The sequence below is a fragment of the Micromys minutus genome (genome assembly GCF_963924665.1).
Source record: "Micromys minutus genome assembly, chromosome: 6".
In the NCBI taxonomy this organism is placed as follows: Eukaryota; Metazoa; Chordata; class Mammalia; order Rodentia; family Muridae; genus Micromys; species Micromys minutus.
This window is the reverse complement of record NC_137975.1, coordinates 65,193,706-65,211,191: the sequence shown is the minus strand read 5'-3', so window position 1 is coordinate 65,211,191 and position 17,486 is coordinate 65,193,706. Positions and strand designations below refer to the sequence as shown.

At 42.3% G+C, this 17,486-nt stretch overlaps 1 protein-coding gene across 1 annotated transcript in view; it reads left to right on the top strand.

Moving 5' to 3' along the window:
* The window catches only part of MTR (5-methyltetrahydrofolate-homocysteine methyltransferase), a 67,656-nt gene that overhangs the window by 1,425 nt on the left and 48,745 nt on the right, over positions 1-17,486 (top strand). The window contains exons 2-11 of the mRNA XM_080918300.1: positions 3,294-3,508; positions 6,796-6,885; positions 8,144-8,213; positions 10,209-10,301; positions 11,864-11,970; positions 12,463-12,525; positions 12,982-13,076; positions 13,286-13,386; positions 14,984-15,045; positions 16,444-16,511. Of these exons, the coding sequence (XP_080774426.1) occupies positions 3,299-3,508; positions 6,796-6,885; positions 8,144-8,213; positions 10,209-10,301; positions 11,864-11,970; positions 12,463-12,525; positions 12,982-13,076; positions 13,286-13,386; positions 14,984-15,045; positions 16,444-16,511 (959 nt within the window). The 5' untranslated portion in view covers positions 3,294-3,298. The remainder of the gene's footprint in view (positions 1-3,293; positions 3,509-6,795; positions 6,886-8,143; positions 8,214-10,208; positions 10,302-11,863; positions 11,971-12,462; positions 12,526-12,981; positions 13,077-13,285; positions 13,387-14,983; positions 15,046-16,443; positions 16,512-17,486) is intronic.

Sequence of the window (17,486 nt, the reverse complement as noted above, 5' to 3'; positions counted from 1 at the left end):
TTTTGAATATAGTTATTGCTGTCAGCAGAAAGCCTCTGAAATTTAGAATAGCTTGACTAGTGAATGATCCCTTTGCAGAACATGAAAGACACTGGTTGAATATTGGCACCAGCCCTGCTCTCTTCTCCACTTTCCTCCATGGTTGAACATCAAGTTCTAGGCTCCTTACCACCTCACCGGTGGCTTAGAAATATTTCTGCCCCTCTCACCTATGCGTTGGCATTACAGCCACATTTTAACATCCCCCAAACCCTTAGTCACTGATGCCCAACTTCTTTGTTTCTCTCCTCGTTATTTCCTATCATTCTGTCAAGTCTTAAGGAAGAACTAAGATTGTTGAACTTCAAGGTTGACGCGAAAGCTGGACCTGTCCTGAGCTGTGGCTGTAGCTCAGTGGTGGAATGCTTGCCTAGCAAGCGTCAAGTCCATCCTCCCAGCAGGTGGCCAGGGAGAGTAGAGCCTCAGACCCTTTGCAGGAAGTTTCAACTGCAGCGGTTTCTTTTGGTTCCTTCCTTGCATGTTTTTATGAACTTAGGTAAGAACGGTTCATGGAAGAGAGTGTAAAAGGAGCCAGTGGAATTGATGGCAGCTCAGATCTTCTGGCCTTAAAAATTAGTGAGAAAATACACATTTTTCAAAACTGAGATTATATGTTAACAGATGCCTATAAAATGTAGCCAATCAGCTCAAACTGGAGATTAGAGGCTCCCAAACAGAAGAAGTGTCCCACAAGGACAGCCAAAGTGGGAAACTGCTGAGGGAGCACTGAAGTAGTCTGCGCATGGTGCAGAAACGGGAAGTGTTTTCTACTTTACTCATTTTGCCCTGTGAAAGGGAAGTCCCGCTGCAGACCGTGTTCCAGCATTCTCTCCAGAGGAGCTGTGGTCCTGACACTGCAGCGAGCCGCTCACACACACATATTAGGACCTGATTGTCTTCTGTCTTCTTATTCTGCAAGCTGCTCAGTTTTCACTGTTTGCAGTGCCGGGGATGGAGTCTGCTGTGAGACTTCCTTCATGCTAGGCAACCGTTTTACCCTGAGCTGTGTCCCAGTCTTAGTTCTCAGGTGCTGCCTGACTTTCTGTTCCCTTGAGCATCCGATGGGTGCTATAACCAGTTAGTCTTACATCCGTTTATCCTTTGGAATATTTGTTGTGACTACAAATGGTGCCACGTCAAGAAAAGGAAGGAAAACAAACAAACAAACAAAAACCAAAACCTAAAACAGCCAACACCCAGTCCTGCAATTCTTTAGCATCTACTCAAACTGGGGAAACTACACTGTGATAATACAGTGTGGGGAAACTACACTGTGATAATACAGTGTGGGGAAACTGCACTGTGATAATACAGTGTGGGGAAACTACACTGTGATAATACAGTGTGGGGAAACTACACTGTGATAATACAGTTTGGGGAAACTACACTGTGATAATACAGTGTGGGGAAACTACACTGTGATAATACAGTGTGGGGAAACTACACTGTGATAATACAGTGTGGGGAAACTACACTGTGATAATACAGTGTGGGGAAACTACACTGTGATAATACAGTGTGGGGAAACTACACTGTGATAATACAGTGTGGGGAAACTACACTGTGATAATACAGTGTGGGGAAACTACACTGTGATACTACTCTGTGGGCTTATTCATAGGACAGTTCTTGGAGCTCTTTTCCATATAGCACTTACATGTACAGATATTAAACGTAAAGCTATGTCTAATCATCTACTGGGAGTTACTATGAAACAATGTTTTCTTTATTCACCGGAACAGATGTGTCAAAGAACCCGTTCTACCCAGAGTAGTCATCACTTCCCTAATTTTTGGCTAAGATCAGACATAGAACCCGCTAGAAGTTGTAAAACGCGCAGGATATTCTAGACCTAATGAACTGAACACAAACTTCTGCGTTCTTTACAGAAGAATAAAGTTTCAGTGAATGCCCACACTCTGTTAAGGGAAATGACAATTATTAGGAGGACTTGGTTTTTTAAATTTTTTTATTTGTTTGAGGGGTGGTTCAGGTATGTTGGTTTGCACCTTTGGTTAAAGCCTCAGGAGACTTATTCTTTCCTCCTACCATGAAGGAGACTCCTACTGAGCCTTTTCTTGGCCCAAGGGGATTTACATTTAAGAGAAGGTTTTGATGGTAATTAGGAATGCTGGTCTCATGATAATTAGACCTGTAAGAGATAGCCTCCTATTAGAAGACTCAGTGGCCTCTTATGATAACTTGTACATTACTCTTTTTTGAAAAAAAGTATTACTTATTTAATGTATATAAGTACACTGTAGCTGTCTTCAGACACACCAGAGAGGATACTAGATCCCATTATAGATGGGTGTGAGCCACCATGTGGTTGCTGGGATTTGAACTCAGGATTTCTGGAAGAGCAGTAAGTGCTTTTAACCACCGAGCCATCTCTCCAGCCCTGTACATTACCCTTTAAGACAATAAGCATATGGATGATATAGAATCATATTTTGTTGTTTTGAGACAGGGTCTCCTGTAGCCAAGGCTGAACTCACTGTGTAGACAAGAATAGCCTTGAAGTCCTGATCCCCCTGCTCAGACAGTGCTGGAATTACTGGGATGTAGCACCATGCCCAGCTAGCAAAACATTTTCAAGGTCCTAAGTTGCAGAGTTTTGTCTTCAGTTCCCACTCATTTATTACGTGTACTCTTTTAATCCATTTGTGTTTGCTATGCATAATTTACTTGCTCTGTAGACTCCTCCCATTCTTTGTGTATTTTCTTCTAGAGGGTATTATTGCACAGACAGCAGAGGCGAGTGAGGAAATCCCCATGATCTCTGCCTGTTACTGATTCTGGCAGTAGGTGAATTGAGTGGCGGTTGAGCTAACACTTGAAGGTGAGGTTGAAATTATCAGAGTTTGTCAACTGTGATTTTATAGAATTAACACAGATCGTCCTGAAGAGTTCTGCAACCTGGCCTAGGCTTATGCCCCTTAAACAATTGTTGACTTTTTCTGAACTCTGAAACAGGACCAGCTAAGCCTACTTCACCCTTGTTTGGGGCTTCATCCGTGCTTTGTGATATGTAAGACATTTTATTGTATAGAGATGTGAGTATCAGCGTTTTTGGCAGCAGTTTTCCAACACTTTCTCGTTACATCTTTTATGAGCTTTACTTACTCTGTGTTGTGAGTTATGGGTTCTGCCTTTCTTCTTCCTCTTGTGGTGCTGGAGATCACTGTCTACCCCTTACCTACATGCCCCACATAGCTTCTTTGAGTCTTTAAAGTCAGTTTCTTTCTTTCAAGGAGAGATGAAGAAAACCCTGCAAGATGAGATTGAAGCCATTCTTCGGAAGAGGATCATGGTGCTGGACGGTGGGATGGGGACCATGATCCAGCGGTACAAACTAAGTGAGGAGCATTTCCAAGGTCAAGAGTTCAAAGGTCACACCAGGCCACTGAAAGGCAACAATGACATCTTAAGTATAACTCAGCCTGACATTATTTACCAGATTCACAAGGTGAGTTATTTCCAGGCTCTTAAACATTCGTCAGGTTGTTCCATGTGTCAGTCTCAGGCTGTCGTGGTCTTTTCTCTAGAGAGATGGAAAAAGGACATGATATATTTGAAAAGCTGGCGATTGATTTAAACATTAAGTAAAAGTTTCACATTGTGTTCGACAGGTGGGATAAGCCGATGATAAAGACAGTTGTTTTGTTTAGTGTTTGTTTTTTTGCGTTTTTAGCATTTAAACTTTTGTTGAAAAACCATAAATTGTAGAACAAATTAGAAGTTCCATGTTTGCCTATTAATATCTCATAAAGAAATACTGGGTGAGTCTTAGTTTGTGCTGCTATAGAAATTCTCAGATTGGGTGGCTCAAACAATATTTCTGTCTGTCTGTCCGTCTGTCCGTCTGTCCATCTATGGGTGTGTGTTTTGACTGTATGTAAGCATGTGCATCATGTTGTTTATTTATATCTAAAGGGTCTGTCACCTGCTCTGGCTTCCCTGGGTACCAGGCACATACATGCTGCGCATACATGTAGTCACATGCTGCATATACATGTAGTCACGTGCTGCACATACATGTAGTCACGTGCTGCACGTACATGTAGTCACGTGCTGCACATACATGTAGTCAACACCCATGCATTTCAAATGGTTGCGTGGGTATTGGGGGTCAAACCTGGGTCTCCTGGAAGATGCCCAGTAATCTACCTATTGAGCTCTTTCTTCAGGCCCCAGCACTTATTTCTTATGACTCATAGCAGTGGGAAAGTGCATCATTGAGATGCCAGGAATCTGGCGTTTGCTGAGGGCCCTCTTTTGTTTATCGTGGGCCTTTCTTCCCATTGTATGGTAGGGTGCAGGCAAAAGAAAGCAGATCTGTTTCTTCTAGTGGGAGATGCTAAAGTGTGTTATGTCTCTCTGCCAAGCTTCATATGTTAAATTTGTTTTCAGTTTTTTTTTAACACACACACCTACCCCATATATAAATTAATACATTAAATAAATAATTATATATATGAACCAAATTATATAAGTATATATGTATACATTATATTTTATAAAAATATATATTTGAAATGTATGATTTTTGATTCCATGTATGTCTATACTGTCCTCTGGAACTACAGTCACGTGTGGTTGTGAGCTGCCATGTGAATGCTGGGAATAAAGCTGTGTCCTTTGGAAGAACAGCCAGCTCTTAGAACCGTTTCTCTAGCCCCCATTTCTTTGCTTTTTTTAAAAAAAATTCTGTTTGACTATTGCTATAAATTGCTATCCTTCTCAGATAACCACTGTTGGTTGGTGCTTATCTTCCTTTTTTCCCCCTCTGAGGCAGTGTTTCTCTGTAGCACTGGCTGTCCTGGAACTTGCTCTGTAGACCAAGCTGGCCTCAACCTCACAGACATCTTCTGTCTCTGCCTCCCAAGTGTGGGAATTAGAACCACTAAGTTTTTTTTTTTTTTTTTTTTTTTTTTATTGCACCTTTATATCTTCATATAAGTGAGTAGAATATGTATGCTTTAAATTTAATGGTTGTATGTATAAGTTACTTCTGTCATCTCTGCTAAGATAGTTGACAGGAATAAAAAGAGGTTATTTTGGCTCACAGAGAAGGTACAGTTTATTGTGTGAGAGAGAGAAAGGAATAACAGTTGCTTGTTTATATGGCATTGATCCTGTTACCTTGTGCTCATTAGAGAGCAGAGGGAGATTCCTTCCTCCAGCTTGGCCCACATCCCAAGGCTTCTACAACCTCCTGAAAAGTGCTACCAGTTGGGACCAAGCCTTTAAATATGAATCTAAGTACATTTTTCACTCAGACAATAGCAATATGCTTTACACATTGTGTTTCCTTGTTCCTTGGTGCTTGGTTGGCCTCCCCATGTCATAGAAACATACAGTGGCCTTTTTGGCGTCATATGACATAGTATCTAAAGTTGCATTAGTTATCTCCTTCTTGATGACCGCTATTATAAATGGGTTCATTTTTAGTTCTGCAAACATTCATCAGCTTAGGAAAGGCTAAGTTTGTTGACTGTTAGAAAATCAAAGGAGTCCAGGTTGTGAGTCAGATAGAGATGGTAATGTTATCCAGACAGAAACTAGGAAGGCAGGTTTTAAACAGCAGAGTGGTCGGATACCAAGTCTCAATGATCTGGGGTGTGTGTGTGTGTGTGTGTGTGTGTGTGTGTGTGTGTGTGTGTATGTTTATGTGTGTATGTGAAAATAACATGCTCAGATTTTGATATCTTAGTCACAGTGCAGTTCTTAGTGCACATCAGTTCTGTTAAAGTATGGAGGTCAAGGGAACAGAGCTGGTGTTCAGAGCTGCGCACTCAGGGTGCGTCAGGCACTTGAAGTGCTGGCTGATATTATGTAGACTTACTGTAAGCAGAAAATGGTTTTAATACTCGGATGAGGAGGCTGGTACTCAGAACATTTAAGGAACTTGATAGACAGGATTCTTGTTACCCACACACTGCCCCTTGAAATATTTCTTTCTCTATTTTCACCCTTAAAAGTGGCAACAACAAGCTGGGCATGGTGGGGTGGTGCAGCCTTTAATGTCAGCAGCATCTCTGAGTTCAAGGCCAGCCTGGTGTTTGAAAGTGTCTGTGCTTATGCGTCAAAACACCTGCCTTTCTGTGAAATCCTTGTACCTGCCTGCATCTCTAATCTAGAATGTATTGTTTTTTTTTTTTTTTTTTTTGTTTACAAAAGCACGAATCTATCTCTATTTATTTACTCTCCAGTAATTTAAATCCAGCATGGGTACAGCATCACACGGATTCTGTGTCCAATGGCCTGTGCAGGAAGGTTGCTTTGGAATTTGGCATGAGCCATACCACTGTTTCCATGGACCTAAGTTACATTTCCCAAGATCACTCTTGTTTGGTTTGCCTCCAGGAGTCACCGTATTGTTTTTTGCTTTGTACACATATGCACATCTCTTGCCTAAGTAGAACTCAGTTTCATCTCAGGTATAAACACCTTCAATTTTAAGTAGAGCCGTGTGTTCTCTTTGGTTCTGTGGTTCTGGAGACCTCGCTTGTAGCCTTGCACCTCAGCCTTCCAGACACACTTGCGTGTTTTAGAAGTCCTGTTCCCAGCAGGCTTCCACAGGCACCAAGATGGCGGCAAGAGGACGGCAAGCCCCGCTGCGTAGCCGGTGTATTGTTTTAAATGTTGGTTGAAATGTGGTTGGTTGTTGGTGACAAACACAGTAGGGCGTGTTTGTTATTGGGGCCCGGGACTCTAAATTCAGGACAGCTGACTTACTGTCCTTTACTGCAGGAATACTTGCTGGCTGGAGCAGATGTCATCGAAACAAACACTTTCAGCAGCACTAGCATCGCCCAGGCTGACTATGGCCTTGAACACTTGGTAAGACTTTCATGTCCAATATGCGTTGCAGATTGGTAGTGACAACCCCTTCCCCCCCCCAAAGTGGCAGTCAGTCTAATCCCAGTTATCAGGAATCATGGTGCTTATGAGGGTAGTAGTCCGTTCATTTTGCAAAGAAGAGTCACATAACAGTGTGTTCTTTCGTAAAGGCAACATTACTGACTGGGAGGTGACATTAAGTAAATGGCTGCGGCTGTTACGGCGTAGAAGTGGTCAGTCAGGAGCCACAGTGTACCGAGCCTTGTTTAGGATATCTTGGTTTGCTGATTGCGTAATTTGATGAGCCAAGGAGTTGATACAGATCACACATCTAGGAGCACTTGCCAGAGGTGTAGACAGCTTCTGAAGGGCCCTTTTACTTGTAAACTGCTTTACATATATGTACCTACTTGCTTGCTTTTCCCCAGAGAGAAGTCCATGACCCTTACTCAGATGAAAAAAATGATTGATTTTTATATGTCTGAGTGGTTTGCTTGCATAATGTCTGTGCACTCATGATCTGTGCTTGCTGCCCGTGGAAGCCAGAAGAGAGTATCAGTTCTCCTGGAACTCAGTTAACAGGTGATCGAAAGCTACCATGTGGGTGCTGGGAATTGAACTCTGGTCCTCGGAAGAGCATCAAGTGCTTTTAACTGGTCAGTCTCTCCAAGGCTGGGTTTCCCTGTGTAGCTCTGGCTGCTCTGGAACTTGCTCTGTAAACCAAGCTGACCTCAAACTCAGAAATCTACCTGCCTCTGTCTCTCTGGTACTGGGATTAAAGGCATGCACCACCACCACCCAGCAAAAATTTTAAGTTGTTTCAGAATTGCTTCTTCCCACCGTTGTCCAGCAAGAAACTCGGGGCCAGGCAGTTGCTGTGGGAGCTGCCAGCTGGTTCCGCAGTGGCTGAGACAGCCTTAGATCTTAGGTTTCCTGCCATAGATGTTGGCGTTTTCCCATTAGAATACTTCCTCCCTCTTTTTCTTTCTCTCTCTTTGGAGACAGGCTCTTCTTTTATAGCCTGGGCAGGATTTGAATTCAGTCTCAGCTTCTGCAGTGCTAGGATTATAGGCTACTGCACCTGGGTTAGTGTATTTTATTAATCTGTAGAATATTTGACCTACTGGGTGTCTAGATATCAGCCTTACAGAGTTTCACTCAGGCCTCCGTGGTGAGTTCAAATAAGAGTTAGCTAGTTACAGATCCCGTACCGGATGGAGGAAAAGCAGGGCAGACTAACCAGTGGTTGATATGTTAGGCCTACCGGATGAACAAGTGCTCTGCAGATGTGGCCAGAAAAGCCGCTGAGGAGATAACTCTGCAGACAGGTAAGGGACATTCTTCTTTCTTTGTTACACACACACACACACACACACACACACACACACACACACACACACGAACACACACGTCCTTTTATTGTCCTCAACTCTGATGTGCAGGTTTCTTTTACATGATGTTTGGCCTGGAAGCAGATAGTTTGCTTGTTTGCAGGATACTTCTCTGTAGTATCCTAATGAACCATTCAGTGTCTCTGTGATGTGACACTGTCGCCATGGGCCTTCAGTTCAGGATTTACTCTTTTACCCTGATGCTCAGAGCCTGACTTGGTAGATAGGCTCATGATGTTCTGTGTACTTAAAACTGGAATAAAATTTCCCCTTTGACATCATTGGGTCATTACATAGCAGCTGGCTGATTTGAATTTGGTTATTAGAGTATTTGGTCTTATCCCTCTAAAGCTGTCCTCTTCCCCATGCTCGGCTTACTGAGGCAGTGATTGCCTTTGAGCATTTTCCCGTGTCGTCTGCCGGTGACCTGGTCGCTCTTCCTGACCGATGAGGATGCAGCATTAGATCAGCCTTGCTGGGACTTGGAGAGTGGTTCCTGAAATAACCTCCTGGCTTGCTGCCACCACAACACCTGGGCTGGTGGGAGGCTCTGAGACCGGAAAGCAGTAGAAGGAATAGATATAAAGTTATTGTCAGTAGCAGAGATGTGAAGACATTGTTAGGACGTTACTGGCAGCATATTAATGAAGACCAAAGCAACTTACAGGGAAATCTGTTCCCAAGAGATGTCTTACGTTCATGGAGCTGCAGAGCCTAGTACCCCAATCGAGAGGTGGCCGTGGGCTTTTGAACCAGTCCAAGCACCCAGGATAAGTACATTTTCCTTACACCTGTCAACGCCGTTATTCAGCACCGGGGAAGAGTAAGAACATTTGGGCCTGTATCCTTTTTACAGGCTACAAAATAATTTCTTTTTTTTTCTTCTTTTTTAAAAAAAGTTGTCTTAGAGCCCAGGGTAGATCTCAGCAAGTGTTGCAGAGGGAACCTTGAACTGTTGACCCTCCGGCCTCTGCCTCCCAAGTGCTAGAATCAAATGTGTGCAGCCGTGCTCAGTCAGGGTAGATAACCTGCCAGTTGGCAGTCCTTTCCTGTGTTACTATGTCACTGAAGTTATCAGGCCATGAGTTATAGGACCCCGGCTTTGTTCTGATGTGCGCAGGAGCTATAGAAACGAGCTCACTCTGACCTAGAGGACCTCCCAGACTGCTATAGAAACGAGCTCACTCTGATGTAGAGGCAAGGTGTTTTTTAAAGTGTACACGGGTGGCATTCATTCTGCTTCACATTAGCATTTCGGGCCTCGTAAGCGTTAATTGGGATTAGTGCTTACTTGAGTGAAGGCCCGCATTACAGTGCTGTGAAGCCGTTCACATGTTCTGATGTGAGGCACCTCGTTACATTCAGGACCTGGAGTTTTCCTTAGGAATGGGGAGGAAAGCATGCCAGCACACAGTCTTCACAGAAGTTGTATGCACAATACTTGGTCTTTTGAACTGTTACGGCAGTAATATTTATATGTCCCTTTTATTGTGTTTTGACAAGTATGCTAAGATAATTTGTCACTTATCTCAGTGACGTAAAGTAAAGTAGCCTTTTATTAGTTCAATACAAGTTTTGTTTCAAATGAATTCTTAAACATTAGGCTTTTAGGACGTTTTAGGTTCCTGACTTACGGGGTTTTATAGCCTTGTATTCAAGGGAAAGTCTCTCCCACCCCCTTCTTTTTTCTTTATGGGGGTGTTGAATTCCTCATGTGTGCTAGGCAATACCCTACCACTAAGTCACAGTCATAGTCCGTTTTGTGTTTTTGAGATTGAGTCTCACTAGGAAGTCCAGTTCAGCCTCAGCCACAGTCTTCCTGCTTCTGAGTACTGAGATTATAGGCGAGTCTTACTGCGCTTGATCCTAAAGTCTGTGGGTTCATAGCAAAAGGCTGAGTGACTTCACACTTTTTTTTCTCTTTTCCCAAAGGAGTCAAGAGGTTTGTGGCTGGAGCTCTGGGTCCGACTAATAAGACACTTTCTGTCTCCCCATCTGTGGAAAGGCCGGATTATAGGAACATCAGTGAGTATTCACGTACAACCACAGACCTTGGGGAGGTGCTTCAGTCGTGTACAAAGTGAGGCCCCAGAAATGTGTGACTGTACCCGTGTCAAGGGCTTACAGTAGTGCCGTCAGTGCTCACAGGCTGCTGGTCTTTCTCTGCAGTGCTCACAGGCTGCTGGTCTCTCTCTGCAGTGCTCATAGTCTGGCTGCTGTTTTTGACAACGTGTCAGTGCTTCCTATAAAACTAACTGAAATAGTCCTTGAAAGGAAACAGATTGGTTGTCAGCTTGGTCTACTATAAAATAACTGCTACATTGTTTCTCTCTTCCTGTCCTTTAACTTTTTGTAATTTTTTTTTTTTTTAAATCTTTTGAGACAGGCTCTGACACAGTAGTTGAGGCTCGGTGGCCTAGAACTCTGACTGGTCCGTGCTGTCCTCAGCTTTGTGGCAGACTTTTCGTGTCAGCCTTTCGAGTGAGGGCATTACAGATGAGCCACCAGGCCAGTTCATACCACTTTTCACTTTATCTAAACAAACTAGCCTTAGCAAGATAAATTACCATATATAAACTCTCTTTGTTAAGACTTGGCTAAAATTAGGAGTTTAGGTCAATCTGTGAGCATTAACACTGCATAGAAAGGATTTAAAGTCCTAGAACTAATTATACCACTCGTGGTAATGGGTTTTGTGTAGGTGACAAATTCAGGTGACAAATTTCGGCAGGTACAGCTTTTGGGATTTCGTTTACAAAATTGTTCCTGCTGTACTACTGTGCCTCTTTACTAAGAGTGGCTCTTCCCAGGCTGATGTGTGGTCTATGTTCTCTGAACTGCATGTGACAGTGGGGAGCTTGTCTCCAAACTGTATAAGTCAGGTTTAAATACATAGAAAAATAAAGGTGTTATATAGGTGACTCTATTAAGTAGCTAGACACCACAGGGCATTTGAAACAAAGTACACTTAGTTGTTACTGAACACTGTTGGTTGAGTCAAAGATTGTCTTCTGGAGAGGCCTCTTCTTGAAATTCATGGGTTCATAACTTTGTTAGAGAGTTATCTGTGATGTATCCAGATGTCACTTGCTCTGTTGTATTGTGTTTTTATTTGGTGTGTGTCTTTGTGCAAACTCAGATGCAGCATTGAGTCACCCGGAACTTGAGTTATAGGTAGTTGTAAGCTGTCTGTTGTGGGTGCTGGGGATAGAACTCTGGTCCTCTAACCACTGAGCCATCTCTCCAGCCCTTAAGTCCTGTTTCTTAGATTTATCTATGAATGGGATAAGATGATGTATGGGAAGAATGGTATATTGATTTTAAAGATGTGGAGAATAAAGAACATACTTCAGTAAGTCACTGCCAGCTCATGTGTGAGAAGGCAAGGCTGGTGGCAGCGGTTGAGGAGAGCCTTGCTGCTCATCTGCTGCTGCATTTGGTGTATTTGGTGTATGGGGTGTTATCCTCAAACAGTACGTCTTAACCATCATTAATTCACAAGTGCCAGACTTGAGCAAGGTACACCCTGGTGTCGTTCAGAAGGTGTGGGTTTCTGACTTGCTGGCTGTGACTTGTTTTTTTTCCAGCATTTGATGAGCTTGTTGAAGCATACCAGGAGCAGGCCAAGGGACTGCTGGATGGCGGGGTTGACATCCTACTCATTGAAACAATTTTTGATACAGCCAATGCCAAAGTAAGTTAAGGGAAAAAATGGAGAGTAAAGTGGTTTTACAGCCCAAGCTCATGATGGTGTTTCTAGTGATGCATGTCTTTGGTTCATAGGCCTACCGTTGATGTGTACAAAAGGCTGACAGACTAGGCAGGGCATTCTTATTAATATATGTTTATTTGATTGAAGGGTAAAGAAAGAAAAGTTAGCTCTTTAGTTCTTCAAAGTAAATAATTAGCTTGTTAGGTGAACTCAGGTTTTTTTTTTTTTAAATAGGGGGTTGAACCTAGGTCCTTGTCCATCTTGCTAGGCAGAGGCTCCAGTACTAAGCTCTTTCCTGAAGTGAGTACTTGTTAATGTGCAGTGTTACATATTTAGGGGGGGGATTTCCTTTCCTCAGCTTTGAGTGTATCCTACCTAAAGAGGTCTTGGGAAAGGATTATTCTGATCAAGCAGTTACATTGGCCTTGTATCTTTCTCAGAAATAAAGATATTATTATTTTTTTTCCTTAACAGGCAGCCTTGTTTGCACTCCAGAAACTCTTTGAAGAGAATTATGCTCCTCCCCGGCCTATCTTTGTAAGTTCTTAAAAGTGTGCATGATAACCTCTTGCTCTCTTTAAAAAGTAAATTCTTTACAATTCAGGTTTTCATTGTCTGTTTTTCTCCCCCTCCCTGGGATAGTAGAATGATGTCATCTTTTAGAAGCCACCCCTCTGTTCACCTCCCTCCTCTCAATAGCCAGCTTCCCTTTGGGGAGAAGTGGTTGAGGAAGAACAGGCTGTGTTAGGGCTGTGTGACTTCTTAGGCTGCTTGTGGGTTTTCTTGCCTCTGACTCTGCCTTTCTCTGTCCTCCTCCCCAGTCACTTGGCACAGCTCCATCCTGACACTTAGCAGCACACGTGCTGCCGAGTGTGACTTCCACAGTCCTCATCCTCATGAAAGCAGAGAGCTGGCATTTGTTTGTCACACTTTGTCTTTGTGCCCGTATTTCTCACCAGAGTCTTCATTGCTTTGTCTCCATTGTTAACTCAGATTTCTGGGACCATTGTTGATAAAAGTGGACGGACTCTTTCTGGCCAGACAGGAGAGGCTTTTGTCATCAGTGTGTCTCATTCAGACCCTCTGTGGTGAGTGACTCTTTCTTTTTGGGCACTTTTACCGCAGGCTACTTAGTGCGTCCCCGGAGGAGACTTCTGTGTTTCCACTGTGCCATTTCCACGGTGACTGGATTTCCTTCAGTCTGTCAGACTTTAAGGGCTTCAAGCCAGTGTAATGTTGATACCTTTTGGGCAGTATGTTTGCCTGACAATTCTAACATCTTCTTCTTGTTTTCCAGCATTGGATTAAATTGTGCTCTGGGTGCAGCTGAAATGAGGCCTTTCATTGAAACAATTGGGAAATGTACCACAGCCTATGTCCTCTGTTACCCAAATGCAGGTGTGTTTAAGTATCAGGTTGCACATGAAGAACTTTATAGTGACGGCATGGTAAATGGGGTGACAGATTTTTGATTTGAAGAATTTGCATTGTGGGGCTATGTGTGTGTCTGTGTGCAAGCGTATAGGGGCGGGAGGGAGAGGGAAAGAGAGAGGTAGGGGGTACTCAAGTGTATGTGTTTGAGACTCAACATGAATTCTGGGAGAAAAAAATGTATTTGGGTATATATCAGTCTACGTAGACCTAAAAGAACAGTTTTGCACAACTTGAAGTTTCAAAATAGGGTGTAACTTCAGGGAATTAGCCTAGTCATGTTGCTAACGAGTTTTGTCATGTGGATGTAGCCAGAGAAGCCAAAATAAGAAGGATCTCTTTCCTGTTTCATTTTATTAGCAGAAAAACTATGGGTAATAGTATGTGTTGTTATGGTCTGAAGGCTAAGATTTCTAATTAATGAATGGCACATAAAAATTTCAAAGGTATTTATAGATCTCAAACTTTCCAGTAAATATTGATAATTTGGACAGAGCTTGCTGGATTTTCCAGGGAATGTTTTGAGCACTGTTTAGCTGCTTAGAGCTAAAATAATTTTTTATATTTTTTCATATGTATACATTACAAAATTTAAACAGTGTTATTAGTGTCTGTGTATATGATCAGTATGCGTGAGTGCAATTGCTTGTGCATCATAGAATACATATGGAGGTCAGGGGATGCCTTTCGGGAATTGGTTCTCCTTCCATCGTGGGTTTCGAGACTTGAACTCAGATCATCAGGTTTGTGCAACAAGTGCTTTTACTTGCTGAGACATCTAACTAGCCTCATGAATGTGTTTTAATGCATAATAAGGGTCTGAGAAATGTTTTGGTGGTTAAAAGAATTTGTTCTTGCAGAGGACCTGAGTTCAATACCCAGCAACTACATGTTGTCTCACAACCATCTCTTCTGACCTCTGGGCACCAGGCACACAGGTGGTGCACAGGCATGAATCTGAACAAATACTCATATACAATAAATAAATAAACATTAAACATGCATAATATATTTTATTCTCCTTTAGTACTTAGTGGCAGAGCATGAATCCAACAGGAAACTAGAAAGGGGATAATGTATAAAGGTATACTAAAGAGGGGAATATTTACTTTAGATACAGAGATGTCACAAGCAATAGGTTAAAGTTGCACACGGGAGACAGTTCAGATGCTATGTAACCTTCTGTGCCCGAAACACAGTTGAAATACTTGCCTAATTTGAAGGAAGACTTGTTTCTCATTGCTTTGCATGTCAAATGTTCATCAGTTCAAAGGCTGTGGGAGTGTATACAGGGCGTTTTCCACACAGTTTATAAAAAGAAACAGTTACCTTGTAAGGAGGTTGGAGGCGGAGACTGGGGCTTCTGTGTCACACGGGACACATTTCTGTTTAATGCAAAAGCAAAGTAAATGTTCTCCAGATTTTATTTTGCTATACTATTTCTGATATATAAATACTGTGTTACTTTTGCAAGAAATTATCGTTTTACTACCAATATAGAATTTTATAAATTGTAAAGCACTTGTTAAGAGAGTTTTGAATAAAGGTTGATGTTCTTTCTCAGGTCTTCCCAATACTTTCGGTGACTATGATGAAACACCATCAATGATGGCCATGCACCTGAAGGTCAGGGATTTTTTTCATGTCTGTTTTGAAGACACAGATAGTTACTGTATTATTTGAATTACTAAACTAATTACCTTTGCAATCTTGCTTGTCTTGCCTAAGCTGCTCTTAAATTTGCTATTCTTATGCCTTAGCCTCTAGAATAGTTGGGATTATGCACGCATGTGCCACCATGTCTGATGGAAGATGAAATTGAGATTTAGCATATTAAGAAGCAGAATTTTCCTTCAATATGTAGTATATAAATAACAAAGTAAAGTTTAGGTACTCTGAAATAAGGCAATGGAAGCATAAGGGAGGCTTAGCTGCCCGCTTACTTATTGATTGACAGTGGTAGCTGTTGAGAAATTTCCAGTGACGTCTTCTCCAAGCTAAATGGGACAAGACTCCTCTCTACAGCCCTACCAAATAATGACGCCCTCTCTCATTCACTTCAAGCTGCTGCATGAGCTAGTTGTCCATGTGGCTGCCTGTTGTTACCTGCAAATCCTTCTCTTGGATGTACTTGGCTTTTGACTCATGAGACTGTGTTATGTACTGCTGTTGCTTGGTGCATTCAGGTCTTTATGCTGACTCTGTTTTTTCCTAGACTGTTTCTCAGTCAGTTCCTAGGATTTTAAGATTCATTTTGTTTGTTTCAATTGAGAGGGGGTTTTCTGCAGACTGTATTTGAACTCGTAATTCTTCTGCCTTAGACTCTGGAGTACTGAGATAATAATTTCAATTATCTTAAGTAGATAATCTTGGTACTCTGATTTCTTAGCCCCTTCATTGACCTCTGGTTACTCCAGATCCTGCTGATCAGTCTGGTGCCTTATCCCATGTGTTTGTCGGAGCACTTAAAACATGGCTTAATGGGACAGAGGACTTTCTTTTTCTCTGTTTCTCCCCCCCTTTCTTTTTTAATGTTTTTGGGTTTTGAGATATGGTTTCTCTATGTAGCCCTGGCTTTCCTGGAACTTGCTGTATGACCAGGCTGGCTTCGAACCAACCACCTGCTTGTTGGGATTAAAGGTGTATGCAGCAACCACCTGGCCCTTCTTTTATCTTAAAAAAATTAAAATGAATTAGAAAACTGATACTCATGTTATTTGAAAATGCATTGTCCATTTCACATCCATTCTGTCCAGCATATGGGTAAAAAATTGTTTTATTTCTTTATACAGGAAGATAAGATTTCTACTGTGTTTCAGACAGCATAAAAGGTCTCCTAGTATCTGAATTATTTCTCATGTGTATCTTTTATCTAGGGACTTTTTTTGGTATCTAAAGTAAATAATGTTTATCCCTCTTTAGTGTGTTCTTAGTTATTCAGTAAATGTAGAAAGTAAATGCTCCTCTGTTGAGTTTGCTTTGGTAAGTTTAGAATTCAGATGAACTTGCTTTTCCTAAGCACAGGACTTTGCCATGGATGGCTTGGTGAATATAGTTGGTGGATGCTGTGGTTCAACACCTGATCATATCAGGTAATGGTTACTTATCTTTCCTTTTTTCTTTTTGCTTTAACATTTGTTTGGTTTTACTTACTGGCTGTTTTTAGGGGGGTTTCACATGTATATAATTTTGATTTACTTTGTACTCCTCCCTTATGTGCCCACTGAGGCAGGATCTTGTAGCTCCTACCGGTCCTCACTGCGTATAGCCTACGCTGGCCTCCTGAGTGCTGCTGACTCAGCCTTCCAAGTTCCGGGATTACGTCTGGTCCTTAATGTTTCTCCTTTGCACGTGTGTAGTTTAGGACTCTGCCTTTTTTCCTAGAGTAGACAGACAGTGATTGTACTTTTAGTCAGCCCTCACTGTTTTATGTTTGCACACATAATACAGCTGAATTACCAAATACTTTTTTTCTTCTGTTTTTGTTTACTTCTCTGAAAAACCTTTGGCTGGAACTTCCTATGCAGACAGGCTGGCTTGGAACTCAGAGATCTGAGTGCCTCTGCCTTCTGAGCGCTGGTATTAAAGTGAGTGCCTCCACGCACTTGGCTTCTATGAGATTCTTCGTAACTATAGGGTTACTATATATTTGTCTTTTTGGTGCTGCTACTTGAACCAGCTCTCCTGTGCTCTTGCCCTCAGGGCTGGCTGGGCTCTGGTGCTGCCCAGGTGAGCAGGAACAGCTTCCTGCTCTCATGATTCCAAGGGCCCGGTCTCTTACTACAGTTGGTGGGGGGGGGGCGGGGGGAGAAGGGTGTGGACAAGGGAGAGATACAGCCACATCTGCAATGTCTCTGGGTTGCATCTTTTATAGTTGAAGTATTTTATCTTTGGATCACAAACCGACCCTTCATTTTTTAGGTCATTATCTCTTTAAAACGAGATGTTCTAGCTTGTGTGTTTGCATGTTGATCTCTATTCCCTTTTATTTACCTCCTGCTCTTACTTAGTCATCCACATACTGATTTGGGGGCAGGAGAGTGAGCAGTACCTGCAGTTCCCGATCA